This window comes from Maylandia zebra, linkage group LG23 (assembly GCF_041146795.1).
Source record: "Maylandia zebra isolate NMK-2024a linkage group LG23, Mzebra_GT3a, whole genome shotgun sequence".
NCBI lineage: Eukaryota > Metazoa > Chordata > Actinopteri > Cichliformes > Cichlidae > Maylandia > Maylandia zebra.
The window spans coordinates 16,286,525-16,305,040 of NC_135188.1; the positions used below are offsets into that span (position 1 = coordinate 16,286,525).

General features: G+C 39.7%; 1 protein-coding gene across 2 annotated transcripts in view; it reads right to left on the reverse strand.

Annotated features, from left to right (window-relative positions):
- The window catches only part of si:ch211-51h4.2 (uncharacterized), an 86,564-nt gene that overhangs the window by 11,144 nt on the left and 56,904 nt on the right, over window positions 1-18,516 (reverse strand). For both annotated transcript variants that reach the window (XM_004552935.2, XM_004552936.2), the window contains 2 exons: window positions 13,423-13,575; window positions 1,755-1,797 (listed from right to left, as the gene is read on the reverse strand). In XM_004552935.2, coding sequence (XP_004552992.1) covers window positions 1,755-1,797; window positions 13,423-13,575 — 196 coding nt within the window. The remainder of the gene's footprint in view (window positions 1-1,754; window positions 1,798-13,422; window positions 13,576-18,516) is intronic.

The window sequence follows — 18,516 nt, forward strand, 5'->3', positions numbered from 1 at the left end:
GCTTGTTTGTACACTGAAAAGCCGTGCATGCATAAAGGTAGACTTGGACCAGAATCCTCTCCGCTCACACTTTGTTGTGTCTATTGTCACGAGCTGTGACAGTAGAAGTCTATCTGTGATGTTATTGTTGGTTGCACTATAGACCACCATAAGTTGCAGTGCCAAAATGACACGATGACACAGGTGGATGCAGAACTGAATTTAGCAGATATCCTTGTTTGGTGAAACAATATCCTGCAGACTTTTGAACGTCTGTTTGTATAAAGTTTAATTTCAGTCAGGAAGCTTCATTTTTGCATTAGGTTGATAACGTGTGGATTTCTACATTACATTTTGCCTGGTGCAGCTTTATTCTCCTGAGTTATTTTCTCTCTAAAGAGATCAGGTCAGGATGGCTCCAAAGCGCGATCTGACTGCTAATTAGTTTTTGAGCTAGGCCAAGCCAAGCACTATAGCTAATTGCTGCATGTTTCCATTAGCTCCACAGGAAGCTGTTAGCAGGGTAAAATCACTGTTTCTTGTACTGTACTGAATACAAACACACTGTGATCACATCTTCCTGCAGTTGATCGCAACACAAACTATTATCTGGCCCAGCATGTGCTTCGAAGATGGGAATCTGCTACAACTCGCTGTCGTTTGCTGTCTTCAAAGAGATGCTGTTTTTTTTTCAAGGTGTTGATAAAATGGTAAAGACAGGGAGTCGGTCTGCTGTAGGTGTGCTACCCAGCAACCTACGGTAAATGGCCTGTATTTGTATAGCGCTTTACTCGTCCCTAAGGACCCCAAAGCGCTTTACACATCCAGTCATTGACCCGTTCACCCACACATTGATGGCAAGCCACCCTGGGGCGCACTGACAGAGGCGAGGCTGCCGGACACTGGCGCCACCGGGCCCTCTGACCCTTGAGTAGGCAACTGGTAAAGTGTCTTGCCCAAGGACACAACAACCGAGACTGTCTAAGCCGGGGCTCGAACCAGCAACCTTCTGATTATAAGGCGAACTCCCAACTCTTGAGCCACAATCACCCGGTGACTGAAGGGGTCACCAGGCACAAACAAGATCGCATGCAATCTTGTTTGTGATAACAGTGGATTACTGTGATGAGCAGGTGAAAATTGCATCTGCAGACACAAATGGCAACGTTGTTGCTGCAGGACAGCAATTTAACTACAAAAACAAAAACAAAAAAAGTCACTTGACAACCAGCTGAGTCAGATCCCCTATTGCAAAAGACAGATTGCAGACAAGTTGTGGTGATCAGTGCAGAGTTATTCTGAGTGATTGCAACATGTTAGCAATCTGTGTTCTGAGAGTAACTGCAGTCACTTCAAGTCAAACTGAGTTTGTTTAGAGACAGGTTGACGCTCCCCAGGGAATTTGTGCAGTTGCCTTGGTATTAAAAATGGTTGACCTGAGGTTGAGGGTGCTGCACGCTCCACCTCTGGTGAATCAGTTGGTTGTTGCAGCTACCTGTAATCTGTTTCAGACAGCAGAAAAATTCAATGGAACCAACGTGCAACCCTCGATTGTAGCCAGGAGGTTGCTGTTATTTATATCTAGCCTGCATGAGCCAAAGCACTTTATCAAATGAGATATGGGGTGTGTGATCTTTCTTTCAAATAGCTTCCTACAGGTAACAATTTATGCTTATTATTATTATTTAATCCACGATATCTGTAATATTTAAAAAAATATCTAAATTTTCCAGTTGACCAATACAAACACACAAAAAAGGGTTGGATAGTCATACCTTAGTCAGTGGAATAGTGGCAATCTCTCCTGCTTTTTCTGACCTGAGGGGAGCAGACAAACAAATACATGGAAATAAAAAACAGAAAATAAGTTTATCTCAGTGTTACAGATCTGTGAGGAGGTGAGTTGACTGCTGTTAACCGGTCTCTCAGCCACAGCTGTAAATGTGCCACCGAGCAACAAAAATCTTTATCTAATGTTTAACGCCAGCAGTGACACTTTATCAGCATTTCTTAGAAATCTTGTGAAATAACAAATAAACTACTTTTTAAGAGAAAAACCTTTAGCACACAATTCATCAGATTCCCCACAAAGAAGTAATAAAATGATTCAGTCTCAGTCAATTTCCTCTGATATATTTCATCTATGTAAAACTCACTGAACAGAGAAATTGAATCAGTGAGTAAGTCAGAAAGGGATTTGAATGTTATTAAGGGAGGATTTTCTCCCTGTTAACCCATACATACATATATATAGTCCGTGTGTCCTTTAAAGGTGAAGAAGTTTCTCTTCAAGGTTAGAGTGGCGTAAAACAAACCATAATATAATGCTAAATTAGGTTCACATCAATTGAAGCTTTTCATAACCACACCATAAATTCTAGCAGCACAGTTGCAATCCATTTCATTGTTCACTCAGAAACATTGTTGTCAACAAGCCGACCTCCACTTGCATTTCCAGAACCTTATTTTGTATGATGAGCAGGATTATCTACAGAGGAAGCGAAAGATAGAATGCACAATTCAGTTTAATTCACACATAGGACACAAAAAACTCTGATCTGCACTTCTTTTGCACATAAAAACCATGGATATGACCTGTGGCAGTGCATTAGCTTAACAGACACTGGCCACACCCCAGTATCATAGATAAACCAAGTAAAGGCTTACGTCTGAAAAATGTGTCTTGTGCACTGTTCATTTGACTGTTTTGAGTACAGACTGTATATAAAAGATGGAGGCACGTACCATCTGATAAAATCAGATGTCACAGAGGCGAGTTGGGGAGTTTTAACAGCCCCGCCCTTAACTGTACACTGCTCGTTTTACTTTAAATGCAACCATAATGATCAAATGTTGTATTCAGTAACACTTGTATGTATCTGTATATATGATAAGTTGCATGTCTTCATTTGACCGATTTCCTTTGATGTTTGTCTTTTGGGGAAACAACATTTAACACACTTGAAGCAGAGCATATGGTTTTGTACTGACATACCTGCGCTGTCTTATGCTACATTAATCTTTCTGACCCTTTACGTTTTTAATAGTAATTATCATTTATAAATGGCTCCCCTCTACATTAATTAATCTTCATTAGGAGTCAGTGAAATAGAGCCTGGCTCTCTCAGGTTTGCTGGGAGCTGGCCAACTCCCGGCCGGCAGAGGGATCTCCTGGGGAGAAACAAGAATACTACAGCAGGGGGAAAATATTGTCCTAAATATTAAATTAGCCACAAATGGTAGTAAAGCATATGGCAGGTCAGGGCTAAACCTATGAATCAGTGTTTCCATTTTAAACTCTAATTTCAGCCATTTGTCTGCTGCTGCTGTAATGTGCTGTAGGTTTCATTAGTTACTCTGTTGTTTTTCTTTGCAGCCAAACTAACAGAACTAAATGTTGTGCTGTGAAAAGAGGTTAGAGAAAGTTAAAGACTCGAGAATATGACAACAACAGTCGGTGTGCACACGTGAAAACTTGGAGTTGCATCATAATTGCATAACAGTGAAATATAACATACCACCATAATGAAGAGAACAACCTTCAACTCAACTGAAACAAAACTAGGGAGCTGAATGAAACAATGAGACAAAGGTACGCCACATTGTTTACGTCACTGAAGCTGACGTACAGCAGCGTCTCCACCCTTAGAAGCAAATGCTTATCAATGAGACTGAAGAACTCAAAAAGTCTTATTAATCACTAAAGAGAAGAAATAGAAAGTTTTCTAACTGGAAGCTTCACACGATATGGGATGTGCACAGCCCAATATCAGAAAGCCCTGCTGTCGGGGGGATTGGAACCATCAGGGTTCCTGCCACATTTGTAAATTCAATCAATGACTCTAAAGACCTTTTAAAAACCTCAGTCTATTAAAAGAAACCTAGAACCAAATAAGACTGAAATCACAAGTTGGGATTTTAGGAAGAAAACACATAAACCTACATAAACTTCTGTTTTTTGTGGCAGACATGACAGTAAAGTCTTTGGATTTTGGACTGCTATGTAAAACAAGGAATCTTGGAGATAAAGTTAGGGAGGGCAGTCTGAGATGGCTGTAAGGAACGATAGTGGATATACTGAACAAAGAATGTTGAATATGGAGCTGCCATGTAGCGGAGGTTCAAGGATGTAGTGAAGGAGGACATGCTCGCAGTTGCTGTGATAGAGGAGGATGCTAGGGATAAGGAGACACAGAGGCAGATGATCCACAGCATGGCAGTGCTTAAGGATGCGGCTGAAAAAAACTTGACGAAACAGTCACTGTTGTATGAGAAAGCTTAACCATGATTTGATGTTCTCTGGTTGATTGGGCCAAAACATCTTTCACTTCATGCTGAAAATAAACTTCCAGTTGTGTCTCTCTCATTCATATTTTTCCTTTGATGCAGGCAAACATCAGCAGCTGAATGCTGGAGTACTGAATGTTTCGGCGATGTTAAATGTTGAGGTTCTCCAGCCCTAAAAATCTTAGAACCATAGTGTCTAACCAGATTATTACTGTGTTACTGGCTTCCAGAAACATTGTGACATCCTATCTCAGAATGATGCTGATGGAACTAGTTCAACTAGTTCAAGCATTTACTACTTCCAGGCTGGACTATTGTTATTCATTATTATCAGGTTGTTTTAAAAACATAAAAAGCCTTCAGTTGATCCAATATGCTGCAGTGAGACTGACAGGGACCAAAATAAGAGCATATTTGTCACTATATTGGCTCCCAAATAAATCCACAATTGAATATAAAATCCTTTTCCTCACAGACGAAGTCTTGAATAATTAGAACCTTAGCTTAAAGACCATATACTACCATATCACTCAAACAGTGCACTCTTTTCTCTGACTGCAGGCTTACTTGTTGTTCCTAGGATATTTAAAGAGTAGAATGGGAGGCAGAGTCTTCAGTTGTCATGCGCCTCTCCTGTGGAACCAGCTCCCAGTACGGATTTGCAAGACAAACTATTTATCTTTAAGACTGGGCTTAAAACTTTCCTCTTTGATAAAGCATATAGTTAGTCCTGGATTGGGTGACCCTGAATCGCTGCAATAGGCTTAGACTGCTGGGGCCTTCCGATGATGCACCGAGTGTCGTCTTAAATCACCTCTTTTACATTTTCACATGTGTTTAAACAGCACTGTGCATTTAATCATTAATTTCTGGGTGTCTTCCACAGTGTGTCTTATGTCTTGTCTCTCTCCCCTTACCCCCAACCAGTCGCAGATGGCGGCCCCGTCATGAGTCTGGTTCCACTGGAGGTTTCTTCCTGTTAAAAGGGAGTTTTTCCTTCCGACTGTCACCATGTGCTTGCTCATAGCAGGTCATGTCATAGTTGGAATGTTCTATATTTGTTCTGTATGATTGTTTTTTTCAACATTAAGTGCCTTGAGATGACTGTTGTGATTTGGTTCTATATAAATAAAATTGAAGTGAATTTATCACTTCTGTCGTGTCCTGTTGCTTAGGTAGAATTCTCACTTAAAGCATTTTTTAAAAATGGAAAGAAGTGATTCAGCAGTGTCACTAAAGGAGGCGGCTTTGTGGCCACTTAACAAGTACAGTGTGAATGATCAGGCAACACTGGGGACTGACTGCTGCTCAAGTGTAGCATACACAGAGACAGAGCTTCTTAACAGCTACGGGAAGCTGCTGCTAGAGTGTCCTTTTCTTTACTGAAAACACAGGAGTTTTGGAGCTTTGACAGTCACTAGAAACACATTTATGGCCCTTTGGCAGATTTCCAGTGTGTGTTACTGTGCTGTAGTGAAGCCGGCTGCTTTATTACAAGAGGCTCTCTCACTGTGCGTCTGTGGAGGATTGTCAGTACAAGCTGGTTAATGTGGGATGCTTCCCCCCCTCTTAAATTATCCGGAGAAGAAACACTACTTAAACATGTTAAAAATAAATTATGATTAATCGCACTGTGCACCCAGTGGCCAGTTCATTATTTTATTGCAGATTGTTTTTAAACTATGATTTATCTTTGTGTTCATCAGTTTACCTCCTATGTGAGGGGCAGAGGGCAGCAGTGTGTGTGTGTGTGTGTAGGTCTTTAAGCTTTGGTAAGCAGGTGACCCGTGGCTGCTCTATAATTGGTTGCTTCAGATTTCCCACAGCAGCTCTCTGTGCCCCAGACGCTCCCGTCTTTATTGGTAGTGCATTGGTATGTTTGCTGTTTTTTGACCTCGTGGGATTGAACTGCTGCCCCTCTTCCAAACATACAATTAACAGCGAACTGACCGGTACTGCTGCAGACTGACAGTTCAGGGATACCCTCACTTTTCAGAACAGGAGCCCGAGTATCTGTTTCACAACTCTCCCTGTTTGCTGTACTGTGATGTGTGTGACAATTGAGGCCGGGTTGCAAGACTTAAAAGAAAAAGAAAATGGCTACAGCCATCTAGAAAAACTGCTATGAGGCTAAATAACTATCTGAAGGCTAAAAAGCAATGAAGAGGTAAAAAAGCAAAAAACAAATCCCAAACCTCCAAAAACAAAATATATACATTTTGTTCAGAAAAACTTTAAAATATGGCTTTGCAAGAGAATTTTTCCCATATATTGAAAGTCAACAGTGACACCACCGCTTACAGGAACTCTGAAAACTAAGCAGAATTAGTTCCTTGACTGTATGTTCTGAGAAAACAAAAAGGATCTACAAGGATATTTTTTTAAATTAATGCAGGCAGATGAAATGATCATACTGCCAAAACAGAGCCGAGCGTCACCCATGACAAAAATAGTGTGCTGGGATGATTATCAGTTTGCACCAGTCTGCTGCAACCAGTCCCTGTCATATAAATGAAAAGGAACCATGAGGAGAGAGTCGCATGCAAAGGAAACAAAAAAAAAGACAAACAGTTGATGTGTCAGAAAGGCAGTTCACATTAGTTATTTTGAGAATCCTCACGTCACACTTGCAGAATGTTTTGAATTCAGCACAGTCTTATTTCCACTGAGAACATTATGACACTGGCCTTGGATGTAACAGGTGACGTAGGAGTGCTAATCAGGAGCCACCTTCAACAACCTCTGCTTTCCTGATGACATCAACTTACTGGTAGGGTCATCAGCTGCACTGCAGCATCTGCTAAACTCAGTGAATACCAGGCAAAGCATGGAGCGACTCAAAAACACGTGCACGTGCACCAGCAAAGAGCACGAGCTTTTAAATATCAAGGTCAACGAAAGCAGCGATAATAATATTTTCAGCCTGTCTGAGCGTCATTATCAACCCCGCATGTGTTCTCTTAACACAATAAATCTTGACAGCGAGTCAGAGTTTCATGTTTTTGTTTGATTGTGGTGTCGCAAAATTATTTTGCACAGATGTATTTCTTTTAAGCAAATTAAAATAAATGATTTTCATTTGTATCAAAGTCTTCATGAAAGTCAAATTTTACCTAACAGCAGTTTTTAATTTAAAAACAGGCAAATATAACTAGAGACGTGTCTCTTATGCATAAAGCCTGATGGATTTTCATCGGTGATTGACAACACTGATCTGCACCTCGCTGCATCCTTTTATACCAATGAGGGTGATAAAAATATTACAAATTTAACACTGTCCAGAGAAAAAAAACAACACCAGAAATCTGCTGCATAGCTTCATAGCTTTCATGCAGATTATAATTTATTAGACATTAGTTTTGGCTTTTTATACCCAACCAACTAACGCCTGGGCATCTAGGACAAAGCCAAATAAGCTTTCTATTATGATGTGAACAGGTTATCCCAAAAATAGATTTGTCATTGTGTGATCTCAGGAATTTGAATGCACAAACTTGAGAGAAAAGATCAAATACACACTGCTCCCATGCAGAATGTAAAAAACAAATATTCAATAAAGGTTGATCAAAGAAGAAGAACCTACTTTGACTGTTGCAATACCACAAGGGGTCACCACCGCAGCTAGCTCTGCATGTTTGACGTGGCAGACTTTTATACTGGATGCCTTTCTGATGCCGGAACGAAACTTAAAAATGTTTGAGCGCTAAAGTAAACACCATTATATGTTCATTTAGCTGGGCTTCACATAATTTTAAAAATGCTTTGGAATCAGGTTAATCTAAAGCAAAATGACCAGAAAACTCAGTTTACTGGTGAAACTTTACATAGTCATGTGATATTTGATGAACACAGATTATTCTTGCCTTTTCTTAAAGTATAACTTAACGTATCGCCAGACGGGCCTTAAATTAGCAACATCCTGGCTTTACAGCACAATAACTCACATCTGCCTTACTTTCTAATTCCTTTCACTTTTTTCCTCTGTCTTACTGCAGTGGCTGCGCAGCCAGTTTTGAAACTCTTGGTTGTGACATACTGAGTCACAGCGGGGGGATAAGGGAGACAAAGCTAATTAGAAGGACAAGCAACAGCAAAGACGACGCACCGTGCATCATTTGTGGTGTTTCAAATCGCCAAAACTAATAAGCCTTAGACAGTCGGGGAACAGCTTTTGTTTCTCACTTTGAGCAAATTCTGTGAAAGGAAACAAGCTTCAGGACTGATGACAAATGTTCCACTTTTCAGATACACAGAGTCGCAGCACACACAACCAAATGGGGGACAATTTCTAAATAAACTGTGACATCAACACATGCACAGTCTGTGATCCAAGTCAAGGATGAGGACAGTTTTGAAACAGGGTAAGGGCCGCAGCTTTCTGCAGCCTTTGTTTCTCCAGTGGACAATTTGTCTGTGTTTCATGTAGTTGCAGAGCAGCCAAGTTGGCATTTTCACCACCCATCTTTTTCTGGCGCCACAGTATAAATCATAGACGGTATAAAAGATTGTCGTAGCCCTCTGATTTCACCCACTGAAGTATCAAGATTAGAATTTCAACTTCGTCATCTTGACTGTTGAAGCCAGATGTGACGAGCAAAGGCTGAACGTGTCCTTTGGCCAATTTATAACCAGCTGTGTGAAATTTCTGGTTGATTGGATTGGTGATTGATTGGACTCCTTTGTTAGCCCAACCAATCACCAATCAGATATTAATTCAGATAGATAGTTATTAAGATAGGTAGATTTATTATTTTGTTTTTAGTTCATTTAGCAATTTCAAACATGTTAAAATTTAGATGAGATGTATTAGTTTGCCTCAACCCGAACAAGAATGTAAAACAATACAATTAAACTTCCTGCAGCCTCAGTGAGGTACGGGTAGTCCAGGTCTCAAATTAGGAGTCAACTTTCTAATTAACCTGGAGCATTAATTCCAGCTTTATATAGAAATATGCATGGAAATGGGTGCAGACGACCATGACCTCTTGCTGTACTTTGATGGCAGGTGGTTGAGGAAAGGTGCTGACCTGCTTGTTTTACCTTTTTCTGCACAAAGTGCCAAGCTGGCTTAACTGACGCTTGAACTCATCTGAATGAAAGCATGCAAGACTCAGGCATATCCATCCCAATGAACAGGGATCCATTTACAGCACTCACAGGCGCGTGGGGCTTGTTTTCATGTTCTGACCTTGTAAAGTATGAAAGATGCAGTGTGTACTATGCTGCCAAAGGCAACTGTCACAACCATTTTAAACTCTGATTTGAAATTTTTTTCTGACCAACTATTTTTTCCCCCACAGATTCATAGATGGGGTACATATTTTTACTTATTTCACCATTTGCAACTGAGTGAGTCTAAATACAGCCTGCTCTAAAGCCTCCCTCTACCCAACCCTGACATCCTGTTCAAGAAACCCACGGCTGAAGGCTCGGACTGCAGGTTCCACTGCTGTGAGAAATCCCACATACAGCCCAACACAAGACATGCTCTAAAGCATGAATGGAAATGAATATATTAATGCAATGAATATGGCCCAAAGCGACTAACAACAGTGGTTCCAACTTTGTGGCATCACAATGCTACCAGTTTTTTAGCATTGGCACCAAACTTTCTGAGTGGAAATACATGAAACTGATGTCAGGCTAGGCCTTGGCACTACTTTGGGTGAAAAAGAAGCAATCATCAGGTTGTCGTCCTGACAGAGACAAACCAACAAATGATGTTTAAAACAGACTTTTACCAAACTGAAAGTAAATCACCACTATGAACAGATGAGCAGATGGGTTTTCATTCATAACACAGAGTAAACATTTCTTTAAGCAAGAAATCGCCTTTTATCTTATTTCTACTATTAGATCAAGACCAATATCCATTTGCAGTTTGCATACATAACAAACAGCCACATTTAAGCTTCTTTCTTTTTGCTGATCATTCTTAACCCAGGTATGTTTTTCTTAAATGTGCAACAGTTAAAAAGCTATTTCAGAACAATTAGGAATTACATTGAAGTGGTTATTCACACAAAGGTATGGATTTTATAGCTTATAATGCCGTTTTTATTTGTTAATTTAGGGGCAAGTCAGTTGTGAAAGCTCTTTTTAACTTCATAGTGGCAACAAATCTAAACTGAGGAGTCAGTTGTCAACAAATTTCAAGAAAGCCCATGATTATCAAGGTGAAACTTCCTCAACAGCAAGGCCATTGGAACATTCAAAGGGATGTATCGACAGCATAAGTCACTGAAGGTGCCGTTTTCATATACATAAATATATATAAAGCACAAAGCACAACTAAAGGTGAAGGATGCATGGAAACTTTCTGTGTTTGCATGGACACTTCCAGCATGCACATCCTTTGATGAGCGAGCCAAGGACTTGATAAAGGCAGACTTATCAACAGCCCAGCACCTCAGGTGAGCCTTCCAACATTTTCCAGATGGACAAATGCTCTCCAATCACCTTTACTTTGACTTTCCAAGACTCCCAAATTGTCTTTTGTCTAATTGCAACAGTCTAAAAGCAAACAGTTGTTTCTGATCCCAGTGACACATGAGACTAGCGACAAGGCTGCAAAAATCCTCTGTCCTTACTTTTATCGTTTATATTCCATCCTTCATTCCACCATGGCTTTAAAAGCACAAAGCTGCTCTGAACGACTCAACAGATGAGGGGAACAAGGTTAGAGGACTGGGATTTGGAACAGTATAAACAACCATGTGATCTTAATAGATGATTTATAAAAAGCCACCAGGGGGCACTGTTGTCATAGAAAAGCTCTGCAAAGGCAGAAGTGCAGGTACCTGTCACTGAGGTTGTCTCAACCATGTGGGTCACAGGAGCTCTGTTTTTTTCCTTTCCTTTTTTTTTTTTTTTTAAAGAGATGAACAATGAGCAGTGATGGGTAAGGGGGAAAGAATAACACAGAAATAAAAATTCATGCCAAGCAATCAGAATGAAAAATGGTTGTTCTGCAAATCAGTGTAATGAAAGAGGATTTAATGGAAAGGGAAAGCCTGAGCCAGGGAGCGATTACAATTCAAAGATGCTTTGAAATAATTACATATTCAGTACAAGAGCTGCTAATTGCACATATTCACACAATTCTCTGCTGATGTATCATCACTGTCAAACTTGGCCATCAACGAAATGGCATACTGTACAATGCTGATGACAAAAAGCCAACTTAGTATCAGAAATGGAAATCTGGTGCCATTTTTTGATGATCTCAGAATGGGTTTGGATAATGTAATAGCATAAAAAGAGCTTCATACCTGCCAAATTATTTAAAGGCTGACCTGATATGACTGCTATTTGACACTGTTATTCTACTACAGATAACCCAGGACATTTAATCTGGAATATCTGCTATCCTCTGGTTCTCTCCTTTCAAGGTGTGGCATTTATGCCCTTCAATATCCAGATTTACATACTGTCCACTGAGTCTGTCTCTCAGTGCTTCATATGCTGGGATTAGAGTGGGATTTGGGAGGTGGGGACCAGAACTTCCAAGTAGCAATGCCTCAAGGTTAACTGACTCGAATAATCATTATTGTGAGCTCCGGTACATTTGCTCTCTTTATGTGAAGGCTATGACCACCTGACCGGTGCTGGTTTTGAGGTTTGCTTTAGCCACCAACATTCTACAATATACAGGCAGATGTTCCGTGAGCCTTTGTAGCTGCGTTCCAAATCATATTTTTAAAAGCGTCTTTCCTTCAAAGTTATACTTCGCCTTCATCTTTGCTGGTGAAAAACACTGTGGTCACAAAGGGATGGACATGATAAGCAACAATAATCTGACTGTTGTGTTTACACGATGCTCGGTTAGTATTAGCATTGCATAGAAAATATCCTCCTCCACCACCAGCCCGAACTGTCGATACAAAGCAGGATGGATCCATGCTTTCATGTTGTTTACACCAAATTCTGACCCCTCTATCTGAATGCTGACGCAAAATCAAGACTAATCAGACCAGACACCATTTTTCCAACCTTCTGTTGTCCAATTATGGTGAGCCTATGTGAACTGCAAGCTCAGTTTGCCGTTGTCAGCTGATAGAGTGCCACCAAGTGTGGTCTTCTGCTGGTATTCTAAACACATTAGGTTTCTGCCATGTTATTAGCTCATTAACAAGCATTTGAACTGTGGCTGGAGTGCAGTTCATCACTATGAGCTGTACCACAGTACTGCAAACTGCCCAGTTAAGCCTGCACCTGCTGTCAGTATAACCTTCATAATCACTTCCAAGTTTGAATTAACTTCAGCAACACCTGTCCAGATCCACACTCTGAATGAAAAAATCCAACATAAATCAGGACGTTACATAGGTAAGCTTTAAATTACCAGCTGATCGGATGCCACTTGCTACCTTTGAACGTGATCTCTTATCTTCTTCTCTTAAATCTTTTGTGATTTCTGACAGCACAGTTATCACACATTGTTATAATTGCTTATTAAGTGAAGGTGAGAACAAAACCATCCCATGGCCCACTTTAACCCCTGTTCATATCTATTTCTAACTACTCTTAACTCTTTCTCAGCTATTGTTTCTCAAGGTCTATGAATCAACCATCAATATTCAAGCCAACATGAGTGGGAAATCTGAGCGTTCCTTGCATCCTGATGAGAGCCCTTTTTCTAAGCTAATATTAGCAAGATGGAAATCAAAGATGCACTGAGGCAAGGCACAAGCATGGACATCACTTCCTTTGGATTTTTATAGAAAATTTGTGTCTTTGTTTCATTCCAGTATCCAACACACAAAAAAGAGATTTTATGACAGCGAGAACGACACCCGCTGAAGAAACAACACTCGCACAAACTGAACCTCGACTGAGTGTCCAACACCTGCTGTTTCTAAAGTAAATACTAAACGATTGGCCTGTATTTGAAACAAGTGATCTAGTGGTTCTGCAGTGAGCAGACGAATTTTGCAAAACCCGAGCAATAGGTTTACACATGAACATGCAGATAACAGTGAGCAAAGAGCTTTTTCTTGATAAAGAAACTTCCAAACAGCTGTTTAGGACAGATTTGAAACCCTGCTTTACATATTAGCACATATTTATTCAAAGGATACAACCATAAGTGTCAGGCTTGTGGCTAAAGATGGAAAGACAGAACAGGAGAGGTAAGCACTTTAAGTACAGACTCACTCTTCTAGCGAGATGTTAGAGTATTTCTGTGAGGAGACTGAGGATGGAGGACCAGAGGGGCTGCTGTAGTCAGGCCTGGTTGTTGTTGTTTCCGGTGTCATCCTCCTCTCTGGGAATGATGTCTGCGGGACAATTTCCAGCACTGCCCAGCACCTAACACACACAACAAAACCCTGTCATATTAATAAAGGGTATGTAATTTAGTGCTTGATGGTCTGTGACTTCTTTAACTTTGAATTAAATATTACAATTACACACAAAACCTAAAAGCATATATATGAAAAAACTCAGTGGTTTGTTAGCCGAGTAGTATTTCTATTACTCTGCAAGAAGCAAATGTATGCAAACCTTAAAAATGTAGGAAAACTGTTGAACAGTCCTACACACCAGCTTGGAGGACTTGTACACTTGAATTATCAGAACACATTCAGCTCTGGGATGTTTGTTAGTTTCATCACATGAATTGCTTGTTTCAGGCTGCTGGAAGAAGGTCAGGACTTTGACTCGGGCTTTCCAAAACATCATCTTGCTTCTTTGATCATTTTTTGGTAAAACAACTTGTATGCTGATGCTTTTTTTTTTTTTAACCCACTTTCTCTTAATGTTCAATTCATGAACAGATGTTGCTTCATTCTTTATAAATTTGCAGTAATATTCTATCGATGATGACCCGCCCTGGTGCAGATTAATTATAACCGTCTCAAACAGTCATAATGCGGCCACCACGTTTTACAGATGGGATAAGCTCCTGGTTCAAACAGCCTTCTGATTCATCCTTTAGTGTTAGTAAACTTCTCATTCATGAACATGTACACAATGTGAGAAGCTGCTTAGATGTTATCCTGGGCTCCCATGTGACCTTTCACACTATTAGACACCGTGCTCTGTGAGGGAACACTGGACACTCCAGTCGGGTGAAGCAATGTTCTTCATTTCCTTCATTTGTAGTCTGTCTGTTTGACTGCTGCTGAACATCAATAAGCCTTTTTTGAGGTCCATGGAGATCTTCTTTGTTCATGATTCACTTCCTAAAACAATGTTGTGAAGCTCAGACACTGGGCTGATCCCTGATCTTTACATAAACCAGGGCACACACTCACACCTGACTGTCATCCTGCTACCTGAAAACAATAGAATAATGTAAATAATAATAATAATAAGAAGAAGAAAGGTCAAAAACTTGAGAATTTTTTTCTACTAGGCTAATTATTGGAAGCATAAAATTGCTATATTATAATATTTAACACTTCAGAAAACTCTCTTTTGATAACTGATATATTAATAGACATGTACACAAGGCATATTGTGACTGGCAGTTGCATTAGTAGAGAACAGCAGCCTTGGATCTTGGAAATCTCCTAACTAACTGCGCGAGCGTCCAAAAGTCTGCATTCCCTGACAACGACAGCAGTCGTACTTCTAACCGTAGCTTAATTTCTATCCTTTGGAAAATGAAACCAACCCCGAGTCTGAGTTGGAAACAGAGACTTTGTATCCTCTGTAGGCTTTAAAAGTAGTAGACAGCATGAATGAATGAATTAATTACAAATTTATCACAAAGACTGATATCATTTTAATTATTGATACATATTAAGCAGTGGCGAAGCCTCATTTTAGTTGGCAGAGCAATACATCAAAAAAATGAGGTGATCTTTAAAACCTGACAAAGCCTCTCATGATATTATTCTACACACATAACAGCTAGTTATACTATTTTCATCCAACTGCTAGACAACACCGTTACTGGGTGTGTTGATAATTTACTCTCTCCAACACCACAGGCTGCTGTTGTGCTAGTTTCCCATTGCTATACTTGACAAGGGCATCTATTTCCTTGTGCATTATGTGTATAGGATCTCTCTGTGCAGCTTGTCTGCTGGGTTCTGTACTGCACAGCCTTGGAGCCGTGCCCCCTGCTGAAACTCCTGCTGCTCGATAGGTTGGGACAGAGTTTCAAAAGCATAGCTTATTCTGAAAAGAAACACAAGTTCTCGTGTGTAAATTTAGCAGTTTGTTTTATTTTAACTGGCTTCTTCCCCCCAAAGTAAATTTTTTTTAGTTATTATAAATATTAATGAAGCCATTTATTTGACAACAATGTGCCGAGATTAATTCTTTAATTGTTATAATTATAAATAATTCTTCTTTTGCTCATGTTTTAAACAAGATGACAACAAACAAACTAAAGAAAAGTCTGAAAAACTGAAATTGCCAATTTATGCTTACTCCAAAAGCAAGTCAGTCGCCAGGAACTCCCATGTTAAATTTTCCAGTATGCTTATAGCCCGCTGCAAAACGTTTGGTCTCTATAGCCAATTTCCCTGCTTGATGATAATTGGATAAGGGAGGAGTTGTATTATAACTCTCTTATGTTGTATTAAGGCTTGATCTGCCCACCAAACCTGGTTGTTAAAGTATTAAACATATAGAAATCCCTTGTTAATTTCTGATTGAAATAACTACGATTTACCAAAATTTTCGAAACACTTAGTTCAATTTCATTAGACAGATCCGGAGTGAGAACCATCAAACCTGTAGAATCAACAAATCACTTAAACAAAATCTGTCAGATAAACTAAAGTTTGCTAAAAGATCTAAACAAGCATCATATTAAAGCCACTGACATCTATCAGTGTGGAAAAGCCAAATCTAAGGCTTTGTGACTCCATCAAACCACAGGGAGCGTCATTATCCACAAATAGAGAAACTTGGAACAGTGGTGAACCATCCCAGGAGAGGCCAGCTCTAAGAGCACACCAATGACTCATCCAGGAGGTCACAAAAGAACATCGCTGAAAGAACTGAAGGCCTCACTTGCCTTTGTTAAGAACAGAGTTCATAATTCAACAATCAGAAAAAGTCCAGGCAAAAATGGCACCCATGGGAGATTTCCAAGGTGAAAACCACCACCGGCCAAAAAGAACAAAGGCTCGTTTCACATTTGAGCCTTTGTGTATGCAGTTTGAATCCTGCTACATCTGGCGTAAAACTAAAACTGCATTGTCTGATGTGTGCAGAATTATATAATGTTTTTTGCAGCTACCGTGTGCCACTGCATACGATTTAATCAATGTAAGCACGGTGGATTGCTGTGCAAAATAGCACTACCCTCTGGCGTGGCAATGCTGCAGATTTATGGACGTGAGTCACGCTGCCTTCAAAATGCTGCGGGGACCAAGTAAGAGAAACTTTTTATGCAGTATAAAGCTGCTGTGGACAACAGTAAAAATCACTCAAATTAATATATGGATCAATATACTGGCATTCCTGATTTAACCACATTAAACATTAATATTTGATCCCTTTAAAGAAATCTACTGGTTCAGTAATGCTTAATTAAAATAGTTTATATCGGAGTCTCTACATAAAAATGGATTTCACATCACCAGCTTCTCTCAGTGCACAGAAATAAAGCTATAATATCTGCAGAAATGGGGACTGTCATCATGTGTTGGGGACTGCGTGTCACTTAAAAAAAAATCCAAGATCAATTGTGTGACCCAAGATGAGCTAGTTACGCTAATCTGCACGGTTCAGTTCTTCGAAGCCACAAGAGAATTAGATTAGCCAAGCTGGATTCAATCATCCAAGATGACTCAGCACTCTTGTGGTCACTGCCTGAGGGAAATATATCAATACTGGAAACCATCATCAGCAACACTGTGATTGGAGGAAGAATGAACGGTAAGGTTAAAAGTTAGAAGAGCTTCTAGGGGGGTTAAAGAGAGATAACAGATGTTTTACACACGAGTAGAAATCAAAAAAAGCAACAAAAATAAAAACATGTATGAGAAGCAAAAAGGCATCAAGTTTAATGCATTAGTAATCAATACTCCTGAAATTTTCAATGTACTTTTCTACTGCAGCAGAGGAGTCATCAGAAAAGAAAACTACATTACACTTCTCAGCTTCCATGCTCTAAAAGGGCATTAAAGTCATTCGTAAAAATCAACCTTAAGAGAATAAGACTCAGAGAAACTGAATAGCATGAAATTCCAAAAGCACACAGCAATGAGACGTATTTGTGTGCAATAAAGATCTTATTTCTTAATATTCAGAACAAGTAGCGGCACACTGAGGAGCTGGGAATTCACAAAATATTTAAACAGGTGTGTTGGATTTTTCAGCAGAACTTAATGGGCCGCAGAGCGATTAATGTTCTCTGTCCTTTTAAAGCAAAAGTGAAGAGGGAAAACGAGCTTAGTGTACACACTGATAATATTAATCTCTTCCTCTGAGGACTCCAAGGATAGAGCAGAGTCGACTTCTGAGGTAAAATAAGCTCACTGGACGCTTCTGCTGTTTGTGTATCACTCATCTCATAGCGTTACGTTATTTTGTGGGTAATTGGCAGAAAATACCACACTTTCCTCCTAATATGAAAGGTAATACATTACATGTGAATGTAGTCCCTTTCAGCTGAAGCAGGACTTCTCTAAAGGACAAGGTGGAGGATCACGATGCACACTGTTTGTCCCCTTGAAATATTCCTTCCGATGCACCAGTCGCGGCTCGGTGATGCCTGTGAAGTCCTTCGCTTAATCTTGCTCTCAGGAAATTCTGACCTGATGCTGGTGTGACAACCAATCATCAAATGATTCAAAGAGCCTCTGACATAATTTGCAAGCAAATTTTGCGCAGTAGTGACGGGAGAAGGGAGATGAGATAACGCGATCCTGCTGTCGGCCAAAAATGCAAAAATGTAAGCACATTAAATTTCATTACATCAAACCAACAATGCAAAACTGTATGTCTGGTTTTTTTTTTTTAGATTTATCATGAATTATATAAGTGCTATTTCATCACGGCTATACATATTCTCAACGTATTTGATTATCCTTGTTGACAAAAATCTGAATTTTAAACCAAGTTACCAACAGTTGTTTTTGCACAGGAAGAAAAATGTAAACATGAGGATTCTATTGCAATTCATCAAATCACCTTTTAAACTTTTACAGTTAAATGCACACAGCATTTCCCTTTGTTCTAATTAGGATATGTGATTTTACAGAAACTAAATAGAATTGCCTACATAAATTATTATTTCATTTGAATTATCAAATATATGATTGCTGTACCAACCTTTTGAATCTG